The sequence below is a fragment of the Equus caballus genome, chromosome 7 (assembly GCF_041296265.1).
Source record: "Equus caballus isolate H_3958 breed thoroughbred chromosome 7, TB-T2T, whole genome shotgun sequence".
Lineage (NCBI taxonomy): Eukaryota > Metazoa > Chordata > Mammalia > Perissodactyla > Equidae > Equus > Equus caballus.
The window spans coordinates 81,655,040-81,669,617 of NC_091690.1; the positions used below are offsets into that span (position 1 = coordinate 81,655,040).

General features: G+C 34.2%; 1 protein-coding gene across 8 annotated transcripts in view; it reads right to left on the reverse strand.

The window, feature by feature from the left end:
• The window catches only part of SBF2 (SET binding factor 2), a 466,103-nt gene that overhangs the window by 259,799 nt on the left and 191,726 nt on the right, over positions 1–14,578 (reverse strand). For all 8 annotated transcript variants that reach the window (XM_023646035.2, XM_070274751.1, XM_023646034.2 and 5 more), the window contains one exon: positions 322–459. In XM_023646035.2, coding sequence (XP_023501803.1) covers positions 322–459 — 138 coding nt within the window. The remainder of the gene's footprint in view (positions 1–321; positions 460–14,578) is intronic.

Here is a 14,578-nt window from a genome sequence, read left to right on the forward strand (position 1 = left end):
CCTGTGAAAGATCCCTCAGGAGAAGGACTGACAGGGAAAATCATAGGTTCACTATGAGAGGATACAAATCTTCTTAATATACCAATTCACAGATATGCTATTCTTAGAAATATTCAGATTATGATCAGTATTTTAAAAGAGAGCAATTAAACTTGAACAGTAACTTTACCTTCTTGCTCTCTTCTCTAACAGTACAGTACCTCAGTCTTTTTAAAGCAGCCCATAGAAGTCAAACTTGCAGTTGTAACAAAAACAAATATGGCATAAAAAAAGATTCCTAAATGTTGTCCTTTTGACTGTACTTGGCTAAAAAAGTCGTACCTGAAGATTGATCTCTGCCTCATAGAAGGTTAGGCATGAGCAGTAGTGTCGGTCTGAGTCAATATCTGTCAGGACCACCACAAAAAACGTTGGTTGCTTCCTCTCTCTGGACAGCTGCCACCCGCTGGGCTGACAAAACTAAATGGGATAGGAAAAAAATAATCACATTTTAAAAGTATAATGAAAATTTACTATTTGTAAGTTTCTGAGAAATGTTAAATGTTCCCCCATTTTAAAAGTTTCCAGCTGATGTGATATGCTACCTTTGCCAATAAAAAAAAGTACAGATTCATAACGTAGAACACTTTCACTAATGTGCATGTACATTTTATGAGGACAGCCTAGATTTTTTACAGGTGTCACTCATTCTGAGACCTAGGTTGGTATATGTAGGATGATAGCACCAAACAGAAAGCTTTCCCCCATTAGAACAAATCATGAAATAAGTTGAAGATAAAGTGCTAAGGATCTATCACTGATGGAAAACAGAATTATTTTAAAATTCCTTCATTAATCCAAGAGTCTTCAATGGAGTACAAGGAAAAAGATACCTTGTTCATCAAGATAGACCACATTCTGGGCTATACAATACACTTTAACATATTTAAAAGAATAGAAACCATACACTGTATGCTCTCAGACCACAACAGAATTACACTGAAATAAACAACAGAAAGATAGCTGGAAAATCCCCAAAATACCTGGAGTTAAACAACACACTTCTAAATAACACATAGGTTTACATGTTATCTCAAAAAAATAGAAATCTCAAAAGAAATGAAATCTCAAAAAAATTTTACAGTATTTTGAACTAAATGAAAATGAAAATACAACTTATCAAACATTTGTGGGATTCAGCAAAAAGCAGAGGGAAATTTATAGCCTTGAACGCATGTATTAGAAAAGAAAAAAGATCTAAAATCAATAATTTAAGCTTCTATCTTAGCAACTAGAAAAAGAAGAGTAAACTAAATCCAAAGTAAATAGAAGAAAAGAAATAACAAAATCACAGCAAAAATCAATGAAATTGAAAACAGAAAATCAACAGAGAAAAATCAACAAAACCTGTAGCTGGTTCTTCAAAAAGATCATTAAAATCAACAAGCCTCTAGCCAGGCTAAGAAAAAAGAGAAAAGATAACAAATTACTAATAGTAGAAATAAAAGAGAGAATATCACTACAGATCCCATGGACACAAAAAGATAATAAAAGAATACTATGAACAACTCTACACACATAAATTTGATAACCTAGATGAAAGGAACCAATTCCTTGAAAAGACAAAATCTGATAAAACTCATACAAGAAGAAACAGACAATCTGAATAGGCTTATATGCATTAAAGGAAATTGATGAATCAATAATTAATAATCTTCCAAAACAGAAAGCACCAGGCCCAAATGGGTTCACTGGTGAATTCTACTAAACATTTAAGGAAGAAATTATACCATTCTCTACAATCTTTTCCAGAAGACAGAAGCAAAGGAAATATTTCCTGATTCATTCTATGCAGCCAGATTACCCTAATACCAAAACCAGAAAAAGAAATTACAAGAAAAATACAGACCCTATGAACATAGATGCAAAAATCCTCAACAAAATATTTACAAAGTGAATCCAAGAATGAATGAAAAGAATTAGAGACCATGACCAAGTAGAATTTATTTCAGGTATGCAAGGCTAGTTCAACATTTGAAAATGAATTAATCACATCAAGAAACTAAATAAGAAAAAAAAAAAAAACAGAATCATATCTATGGGTGCATAAAAAGTATTTGAGAAAATCCAACACCCATTCGTAATAAAAACTCTCAGCAAACTAAGAAGAGAGGGGAAGTTCCTTAACCTGACAGGGAACATTTACAACACTCACAGCTAACATCATACTTAAGAGTAAGAAACTAGAAGCTTTCTCACTAAGATTATGAACAAGGCATGGATGTCTCCCCTCATCACATCTTTTCAAAATTGTACTAGAAGTCCTAGCGAATGCAATCAGACAAAAAAGGGAAATAAAAGGTACACACATGGGAAAGGGAGAAATATAACTTTGTTCACGGATGACATCACTACCTATGTAGAAAATCTGAAAAAATCAACACAAAAACTTCTGAAACTTTCTGGAAGTAATAAGCAATTATAGCAAGGTTCCAGGATACAAGGCTTATATACAGAAGTCAATTGCTTTCCCATGTACCAACAAGAACAAGGGTTACTTGAAATTAAAAATACAATACCATTTATACTAGTACCCTCAAAAATGAAATACTTAGGTATAAATCTAACAAAATATGTACAAGATCTACATGAGGAAAACTAGAAAACTGACAAAAGAAATCAAAGCGTAAATAGTGATATATTTCATGTTCACGAATAGGAAGACTCAATATTGTCAAATGTCAGTTCTTCCCAACTTGATCTATAAACTCAATGCAATCCTAATCAAAATCCCAGAAAGTTATTTTGTGGATATTAACAAAATGATTTTAAAGTTTATACTGAGAGGCAAAAGACCCAGAATAGCCAACACAATATTGAAGAAGAATGAATTCAGTGGAGTAACACTGTTCAACTTCAAGACTTACTATAAAGCTACAGTAATCAAGACAGTGTGGTATTGGTGAAAGAAGAAACAAATAAATCAATCAAACAGAACAAAGAACCCAGAAATAAACCATACAAATATAGTCTACCAAACTTTGACAAAGGAGTAAAGGCAACGCAATGGAGAAAAGATAGTTTTTTCAACAAAAAGTGCTGGAACGACTAGATATTCACATACAAGAAAATGATTCTAGACAAAGACCTTACACTCCTCACAAAAATTAGCTCAAAGTAGATCATACACCTAAATGTAAAACGGAAAACTATAAAACTCTTAGAAAATAACAGGAGAAAATCCAGATGACCTCTGGTTTCGCAATGACTTTTTAGATGCAATATCAAAACAATGAAGTATGAACGAAGTAACTGACAGGCTACAGTTTATTAAAATTAAAAACTTCTGCTCTGTGAAAGACAGGGTCAAGAAAATGAAAAGACAAGCCAGGGATAGAGAAAATATTTGCAAAAGACATATCTGATAAAGTAATGTCATCCAAAATATACAAAGAATTCTTAAAACTCAAAAATAAGAAAATGAACAACCCAGGGCCCATCTCACAGCCAAGTGGTTAAAGTTCCGTGTGTTCCACTTTGGCAGCCTAGGTTCACGGGTTTGGATCCTGGGCACGGACCTGTTCCACTCATCAGCCATGCTGTGGAGGCACCCCACATACAAAATAGAGGAAGTCTGGCACAAATGTTAGCTCAGGGCTAATCTCCAAGCAAAAAAAAAAAAAGAGGAAGATTGGCAATGGATGTTGGCTCAAGGAGAATCTGCCTCATTGAAAAGGAAAGGAAAGGGAAGGGAAGGGGAGGGGAGGGGAGGGGAGGGGAGGGAAGGGGAGGGAAGGGGAGGGAAGGGAAGGGAAGGGAAGGGAAGAAAATGAACAACTTAAATGAAAAATAGGCAAAGGTCTGAACAGACACCTTACCAAAGAAGATATACAGAAGGCAAATAAGCATATGAATAGATGTTCAACATCATGTCATCAGGGAACTACAAATTAAAACAAGATACCACTACACACCTATTAGAATGGCCAAAATCCAAAACACTGACAACGCCAAGTACAGAAAGGATGTAGAGCCACAGGAATTCTCATTCTTTGCTGGCGGGAATGCAAAATGGTACAGCCACTTTGGAATAGAGTGTGGCATTTTCTTACAAAACTAAACATACTCTTAGCATATGATCCAGCAATTGTGCTGCTTAGTATTTACCCAAAGGAGCTGAAAACATACATTCACACAAAAACCTGCAAGGGATGTTTATAGCAGCTATATTCATAATTGCCAAAACTTCGAAGCAACTAAGATGTCATTCAGTAGGTGAATGGATAAATAAACTGCGGCACATCCAAGACAATGGAATATCATTCAGCACTAAAAAGAAATGAACTATCAAACCATGAAAAGGCATGGAAGAACCTTAAATATATATTACTAAGTGAAAGAAGCCAATTCACAAGGGCTACATATGGTATGATTCCAAGTATACGACATTCTGGAAAATGCAAAACTATGGAGAGAGCAAAATAATTAATGGTTGCCCAGGGTTGGGGCATGGTGGAGACACGAACAGGCAAAACACAAAGGATTTTTAGGGCAATGAAACTATTCTGTATGATACTATAACGATGGATACATGTTACCATACATTTGTCAAAACCTACAGAATGTACAATACCAACAAGAATCCTAATGTAAATCATGGACTTTGGATGACAATGAAGTGTCAATGAATGTTAGTTCGTTGATTGTAACAAAGGTACCACTGTGGTGGGAGCTACTGATGGTGTGGGAGGCTATGTGTTTTGGGAGCAGGGAGAATATGGGAACTCTTTGTACTTTCTGCTCAATTTTGCTGTGAATCTAAACTTCTCTAAAAAGTAAAGTATATTTTTAAAAATCTGAAGGAACAAAAGAGATCTTGAGTAGCAGTATTGTTCAAGAGGCGGAATAGAAATGAGCTCACCAATATAGCAGCTCTCTATGCCAGGTTACTTTCTGTTCCTCTGCTTAATAATTGTGTCATCTTCAGCAATTTATTTAACCTCTCAGTGCCTCAGTTTCCTCATCTATAAAAGGTAGAATATTAGTACCTACCTCCTAGTACTCTTGGGAAGCTTATATAAGTTAACAAAGGCAAAGTGCTCAGAATAGCTCCTGGCATATAATTCAGTGAAGTAAATGTTACTTATTGATTATTACTCCCTTGAATTCAACCTCAGCTTAACATTTCTTTCCCCTTCTGTATCAGTTTTTTCTAAAATCTGCCCCTCCTTTCATTGCCTTCTTGCCTCCCTGACTCAGTCTAAAGAAACATCAAAAAAGTAAGATCTGGACGATTTCCTACATTTGGAGAGAGATGTTAATCACATTCACAGCTTCTCTATCAAACAAAAAATTTTACCAGACTCGTTTCCTTAAGCAGACATCATGAAGAATACATAAAGAAATAGCATGAAAAGCCTACAGACACATTAATTAGAAAACAAGAGAAAACATTTTTCTCTCCTACATTTTTGTTTTGAAATAGTAACTCATTTACCAAATATTTATTGACTACTTTAGTATCATTTATGCTATGAAGCCTTCCCTGAAACTCCCCAGTTTTTCTAGCCTCCTCCAAACCAAAGAATCAAGCAGTTCCTTTCCTGTGTCCCCAAACCATTTTTATTATAATAAAAATTATAATAATAATAACCTTTTCCTCCTATATATTTCCCTGGAACTTATTATCTACTCTACTAATCTGGCACAGAAAAGTTGTCATTTTTTTTTTGCTTATATATTTCTCCCTCAACAATCCATCTATCTAAGTGCCATGACTTTATGGCTTATGCTTTCTTGTGGCCAGACTTTTTTATTCTAGAATAGTGGCCCTCAAAGTGTGGTACACAGAATGATAGGAGTCCCAGTGGTCAAAATTATTTTCATAATGATACTAAGAATTAGTTGTTTCTTTCACTTTATTGACATTTACATTGATGGTAAAAGTAATGTGGGTAAAACTGCTTATGGCTTATCAGAAATCAGTGCAGCAGCAGCAAACTATACTTGCAGTCACTGAATTCTTCATAGCTGCACATTTGCAGTTAAAAAAAAAAGCCAGATTCAGTTAAGAACATCCTTGATGAAGCAACAAATATTTAAATTTCTTTATAACTCGACCTTTAATTCTATAACCTACTTAATATTCTATATTTCACATAGTAAGTACATATAAAGCACTGTTGCTGCATGTGGAAGTATGATAGTTGTCTAGAGAAAAACTATAAGTGTAGTTGTTTAAGTTGTGAGCTGAACTAGCTGCTTTTTCTTTCAAGGACACCATTTTTTACTTGTGAGAATAACTGACAGACAAATATGCTTATACAGACTTATGTATTTTGCAGACATTCTTTCAAAATGAATGAAGTGAGCCTGTCACTTCAAGTCAAAGATTAGAGACTATTTGTTACTAATGATAAAATGAGCTTTCAAGCAACATCATGAGCCTGACAGCTTTGCATTACTGATGAATATGACAGTAAATTAACTAATGTAATATTTTAACTATTATATGATGATGTGTCAAGATTTGGAAGATCTGGGAGCTGGCCCTGTGGCTGAGTGGTTAAAGTTCCGCATACTCTGCTCCGGTGGCCCGGGGTTCACAGGTTCGGATCCTGGGTGCAGACCTACTCCACTCAGCCATGCTGTGGGGGCATCCCACATACAAAATAGAGGAAGACTGGCACACATGTTAGCTCAAGGCTAATCTTCCTCAAGCAAAAAGAGAAAAAAAGAGAAGGATTGGCAACGGATGTTAGCTCAGGGCAAATCTTCTTCACAAACACACACACACAAGAATAATAATAAAAAAAATTTGGAAGATCTGCATAACTCATTGATTCCATATTTGCCAAATGACAATGCATGATGTTATAAAATCATGCATAGATAAAAAGATCCTTTCAAAGTGCTACGTAGACCAACAGATTTTAATGAAACAGAGTCTGAAAAGTTCATTCATATATGTTTACAGATTCCGCATTGCAACTAACCTTTAAGAAATTACTATTTGTTGAATTTTAGTATTGCATTCTAATAAGAGTTTCCACAATTATCTGGGAAAGTTATTAAAATACTCCTCCTTTTTCCAGCTACATTTTTGTGAGACCTGATTTTGTTCACATACTTTAACCAAAACAACATATTGCAAAAGCTTGAATGTAGAGTAAGTATGAGAATCCAGGTGTCTTTTATTAATCCAATCCAATGATATCTATAAAAATATAAAACAATACCACCCTTTTCCTTATCTTTTTGGTTTGGAAAATACAGTTATCTTTTCATAAAAATATGCTATTTAATATGCAATAGTTTATTGTAATTTTTAAACAAATAAATAGTTTTAAATTTTCTTGTAATTTCTAATACATAAATGAATAGATAAAACTACATAAATAAAACTCTTTGGGGAATTCTCAATAATTTGTGAGAGAATAAAGTGTGAGACCCAAAAGTATGAGACCTGCTATTCTAGTGAAATGAGTATTTGCATGTAAGTAGCCTTGGTTTAAGCTACTTGGGTAGCAGAAAGGTACAATCTGATAGAACTGGGGAGTTTTATCAGGTTACAACAAAACCCAGAAGTGTCTTTCAAAATCTTCTTTGTCTCTCTCAACAAACCTCTTTCCTGAATTAGGTACATCATTTTCTAAAATGAGTTTCACAATCAGAAAAGAGGTGTCTGATCTTGAGTTATAAAATAATATAATGATACAGCCAGAATCATCAGTTCCACTTGTCCAACAAACAACTCTTCTGATACAAAATGAATCCGTTCTTTGAATTAACATCAAATAATCCCATTCTCTTAGAAGTCTGTCATTCATCACCATTAGCTGCTCATTAGGCTTGGCAAATGGTACTAAAAGCTATATACCACAAAATGACTGCATATTTTCACAAAATTTAAACGAAACTGTAGGTTTTCAGTAAGGATTAAACTAAACTTCTCTACATTATTTCCAATTTTATCAAATGTACTGACCTCCCAAATCAAAGTACCCGTCACAGAGGAGAGTTCATAAATAAAGTTCCTTTTATAAGCAAATAGATATATTACTTAAGTGAGTAAACAGATATTTTGCTGCTTAAAACTAGACAAAGCAACTCTTAATGTGACCACTTTTCTCAAATGCTTGACACATACACAGAATACAATAAAAATATTACACAGTAACCCAATGCCCATAGAATTATTGTGACTAATTTGAATGATCTCTTGAAGGTGAAATAATGTAGAAGGTTCTTTGGGTAACAGTCACCCTTAGAATTTCCCAAGACCTTCATCCAGATCTGTAAATTTACAGCTTACTGAGACATATTTTATTGTACAAACCTTTAATTTAAAAACTTAAATGTGTCCCTTTAAAAAAAAGGCTGTAAGAAAATTCCTTCTTCTAATAGAAAATAATAAACACATAACATCTAGGAGGAGAATATGAGAGTTTAGGTAGTAAGATCTCCTTAGTGACTTAAATGGTTCCTTTTCCCTAAGTTTACATTATAACAGAAATTCTGTTAAATTCTGATTAAAAACCAGTAGTAACTGTAAAACTTTGGGAAATACCCAGGGTCGTTTTTCAGTAAATACTTCTTCAAAACTAAGTTTAAGGTGACCACAACTAAGACAGTAACGGTAATTCGTGGTAGGCTTGGTCAGATATTTTTTGCTAAATTTTTCACAAAGAGGCTGTCAAGAGAGTCAACTAGACACTGATTACAAACGAGATCCCTTATTTCATAGACAAAATTACACCTATATAAAGGAATTATTTCATACCAGGTATTTAAAAATATCAAGCCATACTTCATAGAAAATTTTGATGCTACATTCTCAAATGAAATATATTAATATACAAATATTCAGGAAATAAACAATAGCTCACACAATTGATTTTAGAAAAGTGTTTTCTCAAAGGATGAAAAGAAATTTAACATCGAGTTAAATGTCTACTTTTCAAATTCACTGTATCATAAGATTAATAATAGAATTTGGGGTATCAGGAGATGATCCTACTATTTAATGAGAAGTACTCCTCATAAGATTTGGGATTTGAAATATAATAATGCTAGCTGATTCAATAATTTCAAATCTTAACTAAAAGTGTGCTGAGGAAGTAATAAACAATGAGGGAGTGGACACTACAATTCTTGAACGTGAGCTCCAGTCATTTCTGACAGGAATGTGAAAGAATGTTTAGACAGCTGGAAACAGAGTAGTCACTAAAAGATAGTAAGCAGAACGATAAGCATTAAACAAACAGGATAAAATCAGGATTTTACTCTCCCCAGTGTCTTCATTGGCAAACAGGAAAAAAAAAATGCTATCACAGGTGCAAAACCTAAACTGTTTAGAATTGACTGTCATAACTGACTGGCCTGTATTTTGCACTCCTTTTTTAAGTCACTGAGTGACATTATCCAAACAGGTCTATTTGGAGTGACATTATCAATGAACATACATATAAGCTGACAAATGAAACTGTTTTCACAAATACATGAGTGTATATGCAACAACTTATGTTTTTGACTACTCCCTTCCACGTGATCCTCATCATTTAACGTTAATCAGGCTCATAAAAACTTTACAACACATCTGGGAACAGTCAATATTGGGATTCCTTTCCAGGATGTTATCTGTCTTTGTTCAGCTCCAGTTTTCTTTAAGACCTTGGTATGACCTGGAAACAAATGATACTTCAAGGTTGCAAGGTTAGAACTGACAGACATTGCTAGACTCCACACGCTAATGCATTACAAATACCAACTTTGTTTACTTCCTTGTTTCTTTCATTGCACAAATGTATAAGGTAGATTATTTGCAAATAGGCCACCCATCTGCAAACAAAAGATAAATGTCAATAATCCCTCACATTTGTGAAACACTTTATATAAAATTGTATCCCACAAGACTCATCTTACAAATGTTGAAACTAAGGCTATGAGACATTAAGGTCATATAATTAGTACGTGACAAAGGCAAGAATAGCATTCAAGTCTCTGTATCTCTAGGAACTGTGTCTTTTCACTGCTGAATTATCTTTATAAATCACCTTATGGATATTATTTATATGTTAATATAAATTCATGGTAGAGAAATTAGAAAAGAAAAAGCGAAAACTAACTGCTTTAACATGCAACCTTTCCTTGCAACCATTTATTTCTGGATGTGTTTTTTTTATATAAAAGGGGATATATTATAAATACAGTTATGAATCCTGTTTTTCTCCACCTTCTCTAACATGTTCATTTTCCCATGGACTTACATATTTTTAAGAAAATTATTTTTAAGGACTGAATATTACACCATCATATAGGTATACCTTATAAGTACCATTAACTTAACCAATTCCCTACTGCTGGTCATTTAAGGTGTTTACAATTTTTTTTAATAAGTAATGCTGGGAAAAGCATGGTATTATACAAATCTTTCCAGGCATGTTTCATTACTTTTTTTAGGGAAGAAGAACTGATTTTGTAGATCGCAACCAAAATGAGCACAAAAACATTTAATTACCCTTGAATTCCTTTTTTTTTTTAAAGGTATGCTTTTTGGTAAGGAAGATTGGCCCTGAGCTAACATCTGTTGCCAAGCTTCCTCTTTTTTCTTTTTCCTCCTGAAAGCCTCCCAGAACATAGTTGTATATCCCAGGTGGAGGTACTTCTAGTTCTTCTATGTGGCACACCATCTCAGCATGGCCTGATGAGCAGTGCTAGGTCTGCGCCCAGGATCCAAACCAGTGAACCCCGAGCTGCAGCAGCAGAGTGCATGAACTTAACCACTCAACCACGGGGCCAACCCCAAGAAACATTTTAAATACAAAGACCCAAAGAAGTTAAAAGAAAACGGATAGAAAACAGATATCTCTCACTAACATTAACCAAAAGAAAGCTGGAGTGGCTATATTAATATCAATGTAGATTTCAGAGCAAAGAATGCTAACAGGAACAAAAAAGACATTTTATGATGATATATGGGCCAATTCATCAAGCAGACATAAAATTCTAAATATTTATGCACCTAATAAAGATCTTCAAAATACATGAAATAAATCTGATAGAACCGCAAGAAAAAAGACAGAAATTTCCTCTATTTTAGTCAAAGATTTCAAAACCCCTCCCTCAATAAATAACAGAACAAGTAGACCAAAAAAATAGTACATATGTAGAAGATTTGAACAATACTACCCACCAACTTGACCTAACTCATGTTTACAGAACACTCCACACAAAAGTAGCAGAATACACATTCTTTTCAAGGATACTTAGAACATTTACCAAGATAGAGCATATTCTGGGCCATAAAATAAGTTGCAATAAATTTTTAAAAATTCAGGGGCCAGCCTGGTGGAGCAGTGGTTAAGTTCAGCGTGCTCTGCCTTGGCAGCCTGGGGTTCGCAGGTTCAGATCCTGGGCACAGACCTACAGCACTCACCAAGCCGAGCTGTGGTGGCATCCCACATACAAAATAGAAGAATACTGGCACAGATGTTAGCTCAGTAACAATCTTCCTCAAGCAAAAACAGGAAAATTGGCAACAAGCGTTAGCTCAGGCCAATGTTCCTCATCAAAAAATAAAAAAATAAATTTTTAAATTCAAATCATGAAAATTATATTCTCTTATCACAAGGGAATTAAATTAGAAATAAAAAACAGAAAGGCCTCTGGAAAATCCACAATATTTGGAAACTAAATAACACATTAACTCATACGTCAAAGAAGAAATCAAAAGAGAAATTAGAAAGTATTTTGAACCAAATGAACATGAAAATACAACCTATCAGGCTTTGTGGGATGCTACTGAAGCAGGATTTAAGGGGAAAGTCATGGCACTAACGACTTAAAATAGACGCAAAGAAAGGTCTCAGTCAATGAGCTCAGCTTCTACCTTAAAAACCAGATAAAGAAGAGAAAATTGAATTCAAAGTAAACAGTAAAAAGCAAATAATAGAAATCAATGAAATAGAGAAAAGACACAGGAGAAAAAAGTAATGAAAGCAATAGTTGGTTCTTCAAGGAGATCACAAACTTGACAAACTTGATAAAAGCCAGACCGATCACGCAAAAAAAAAGAAGACACAAACTGCCAACATCAGGAATGAGAGAAATGACGTCACTAGAGATTCTACAGAAATTAAAAGGATAAGGGTATATTATGAATAACTTTTTGCAAATAAACTTGACAAATAGATAAAATAGACAAACTCCCTGAAAAACACAAACTACCCAAGCTCACTTATGAATCGATAACCCAAATAATCCTATATTTATCAAAAAAAATGAAACTGAGTTAAAAACCTTCCCATAATGAAAACTACAGTGTCAGATGGCTTTACTGGTGAATTTCACTAAACATTTAGGGAATCAATAATAACAGCAATTTTATACAAACTCTTAGAAAAACTGAAAAGGACAGAATACTTCCCAAATCATTGTATGAGGCCAATATTATCCTGATACCAAAACCTGATACACATTATAAGAAAACTATAATCTAATATCCCTCATGAACACAGTTGCAAAAAAATCTTCAAAATTTCTTTAGCAAACTGAATTCAAAAAATATAATAAAAGGCTAATACATCATGACCAAGTGGGATGTATCCTAGGAATAGGGGGTTGGTTTACATTTGAAAAGCAATTGATGGAATTTGTCATTTTAACACGTTTACAAAAGAAAACATAACAAACTAAAAAATAAAAACAATATGATGATTTCAATAGGAGCAGAAAAGCACATGACAAACTTCAGCATCATTTCTATTAAAAACTCTCAGCACGCCAGGAGTAAAAGCAAATTTCCTTAACCTGAAAAAATGCATCTATGCAAAACCTACAGCTAACATCATACTTAATGTTGAAAAACTGAATGCTTTGCTGCTAAGATCAGGAACAAGACAGGCACGTCCACCATCACCACTTCTATTCTACTCGGTGCTGCAGGTACAGTAAGGTTGTAGGATACGTGATCAATATACAAAAATCAACTGCATTTCTACAGACTAGTAGTGAACAATCAGATATTGAAATAAAAATATCATTTATAATAGCATCAAAATATGTCAAAAGATATGAAAGACCCTGTATACCAAACTACAAAATATTGCTGAAGAACAGAATAAATAGGAAGATATACCTTGTTTAAGGGTTGGCCTATTCCATATTATTAAGATGTCAATTCTCCAAATTAATCTATATTTTAATAAATCTATGATTTAATACAATTCCAATCCAAATGCTAGTAGGGTTTTATTGTGGGTTTTTTTGGGGGTTTTTTTGGGGGGGTTTTTTGGTAGAAACTGTAAAACTGAATTTAAAATTCCAGTGGGAATGTAAAGGACTAGAATAGCCAAAACAACTTTGAAAAAGACAAAAGTGGAGAAAAAACCACCACCTGATTTCAAGAATTGTGAGAAAACCAGGGTAATAAACAACAATGTGGTATTAGAGTAAAGATAGGCAAATAGGTAGTGGAACAAAACACACAGTCCAGAAATAAACCCACACGTATAAGGACAATTGATCTCCGCCTACTAATTGGAAATTTTAACACTTGCTCAAGGAAAGTATAACTGTTCTTCTATGTTCTAAAAGCAAAGGGTAATAAAATGAAGCAACGTGTTAATGGAGAAGGTCCCTAAACAGAAGAAATCCTCCCTGCAAACTGGGTTCCCTTGTCTATTGCTACTTACAAGTCATCTCCAACTGCCACCTCAGCACAACATCCACACAGGTAAACTTTACTTCGCATGTATTTGTATAGGATTAAGTGCTTCCTTAAGAGATTTAAAGGATAAATCATAGGCAACTGAGTTATCTGCTTACAATTTACCCTTTCTAATCCTTAGACAACTGTCCTGGGGACTCAACCACTGGAGTTATAGAACTTGTGGGCAGTACATCTTATTTGGACCCCTCCATTCAATGCTGTTTTCTAAAGCGTCACTTTGGTCTCAGGAGAAACAAGGTCCTTTTCTGTTTGAATACAACGTCCAGTCCCCTGCCCAGTGGTCCTACACACCACTGATCTGACAATTTCAGCCAGTTCAGGAGCTATGGCTTTAGTAAATACTATTTCTCTGCTCTCCATTTTTGTTATTAAGGCTCCAGCACTGTGGTTAAGACTCAGGATTCCAGAATAAAAGAGACCTGTATTCAAATCTCAGCACTGCCATGTATTTAGCTGCGTGACTCAGACACCATTTTCAAATCTTTAAAATGGAAATAGATTGATCTATCTTATGTGGTTTTTGTAAAAACCATTTTATGTACCTAAAATATTTAAAACTTACCCAGCAAAGAGTAAATGTTTAATAAATAGTAGCTGCTGCTATTATCATTATCACTATTATTACTACCTACCTAACCCGGTTACTCCCTTCAAAATAATTTCAACTTGATTCTACTCTACCTCTAAGCTCTAAGCAATTCATAGCATTGTCGCATTCAAAGGGCCAATGAACAAAAACTCACATCATCTTACAAGTTTTAAACAAATACTTAATGAATTTGTTTTTGTTAAAAATCCAAACAATATAGATGTTTATAAAGAAGTTCATATTTTTGCTGCCCAACCCAGTAATATGGATACTCTATC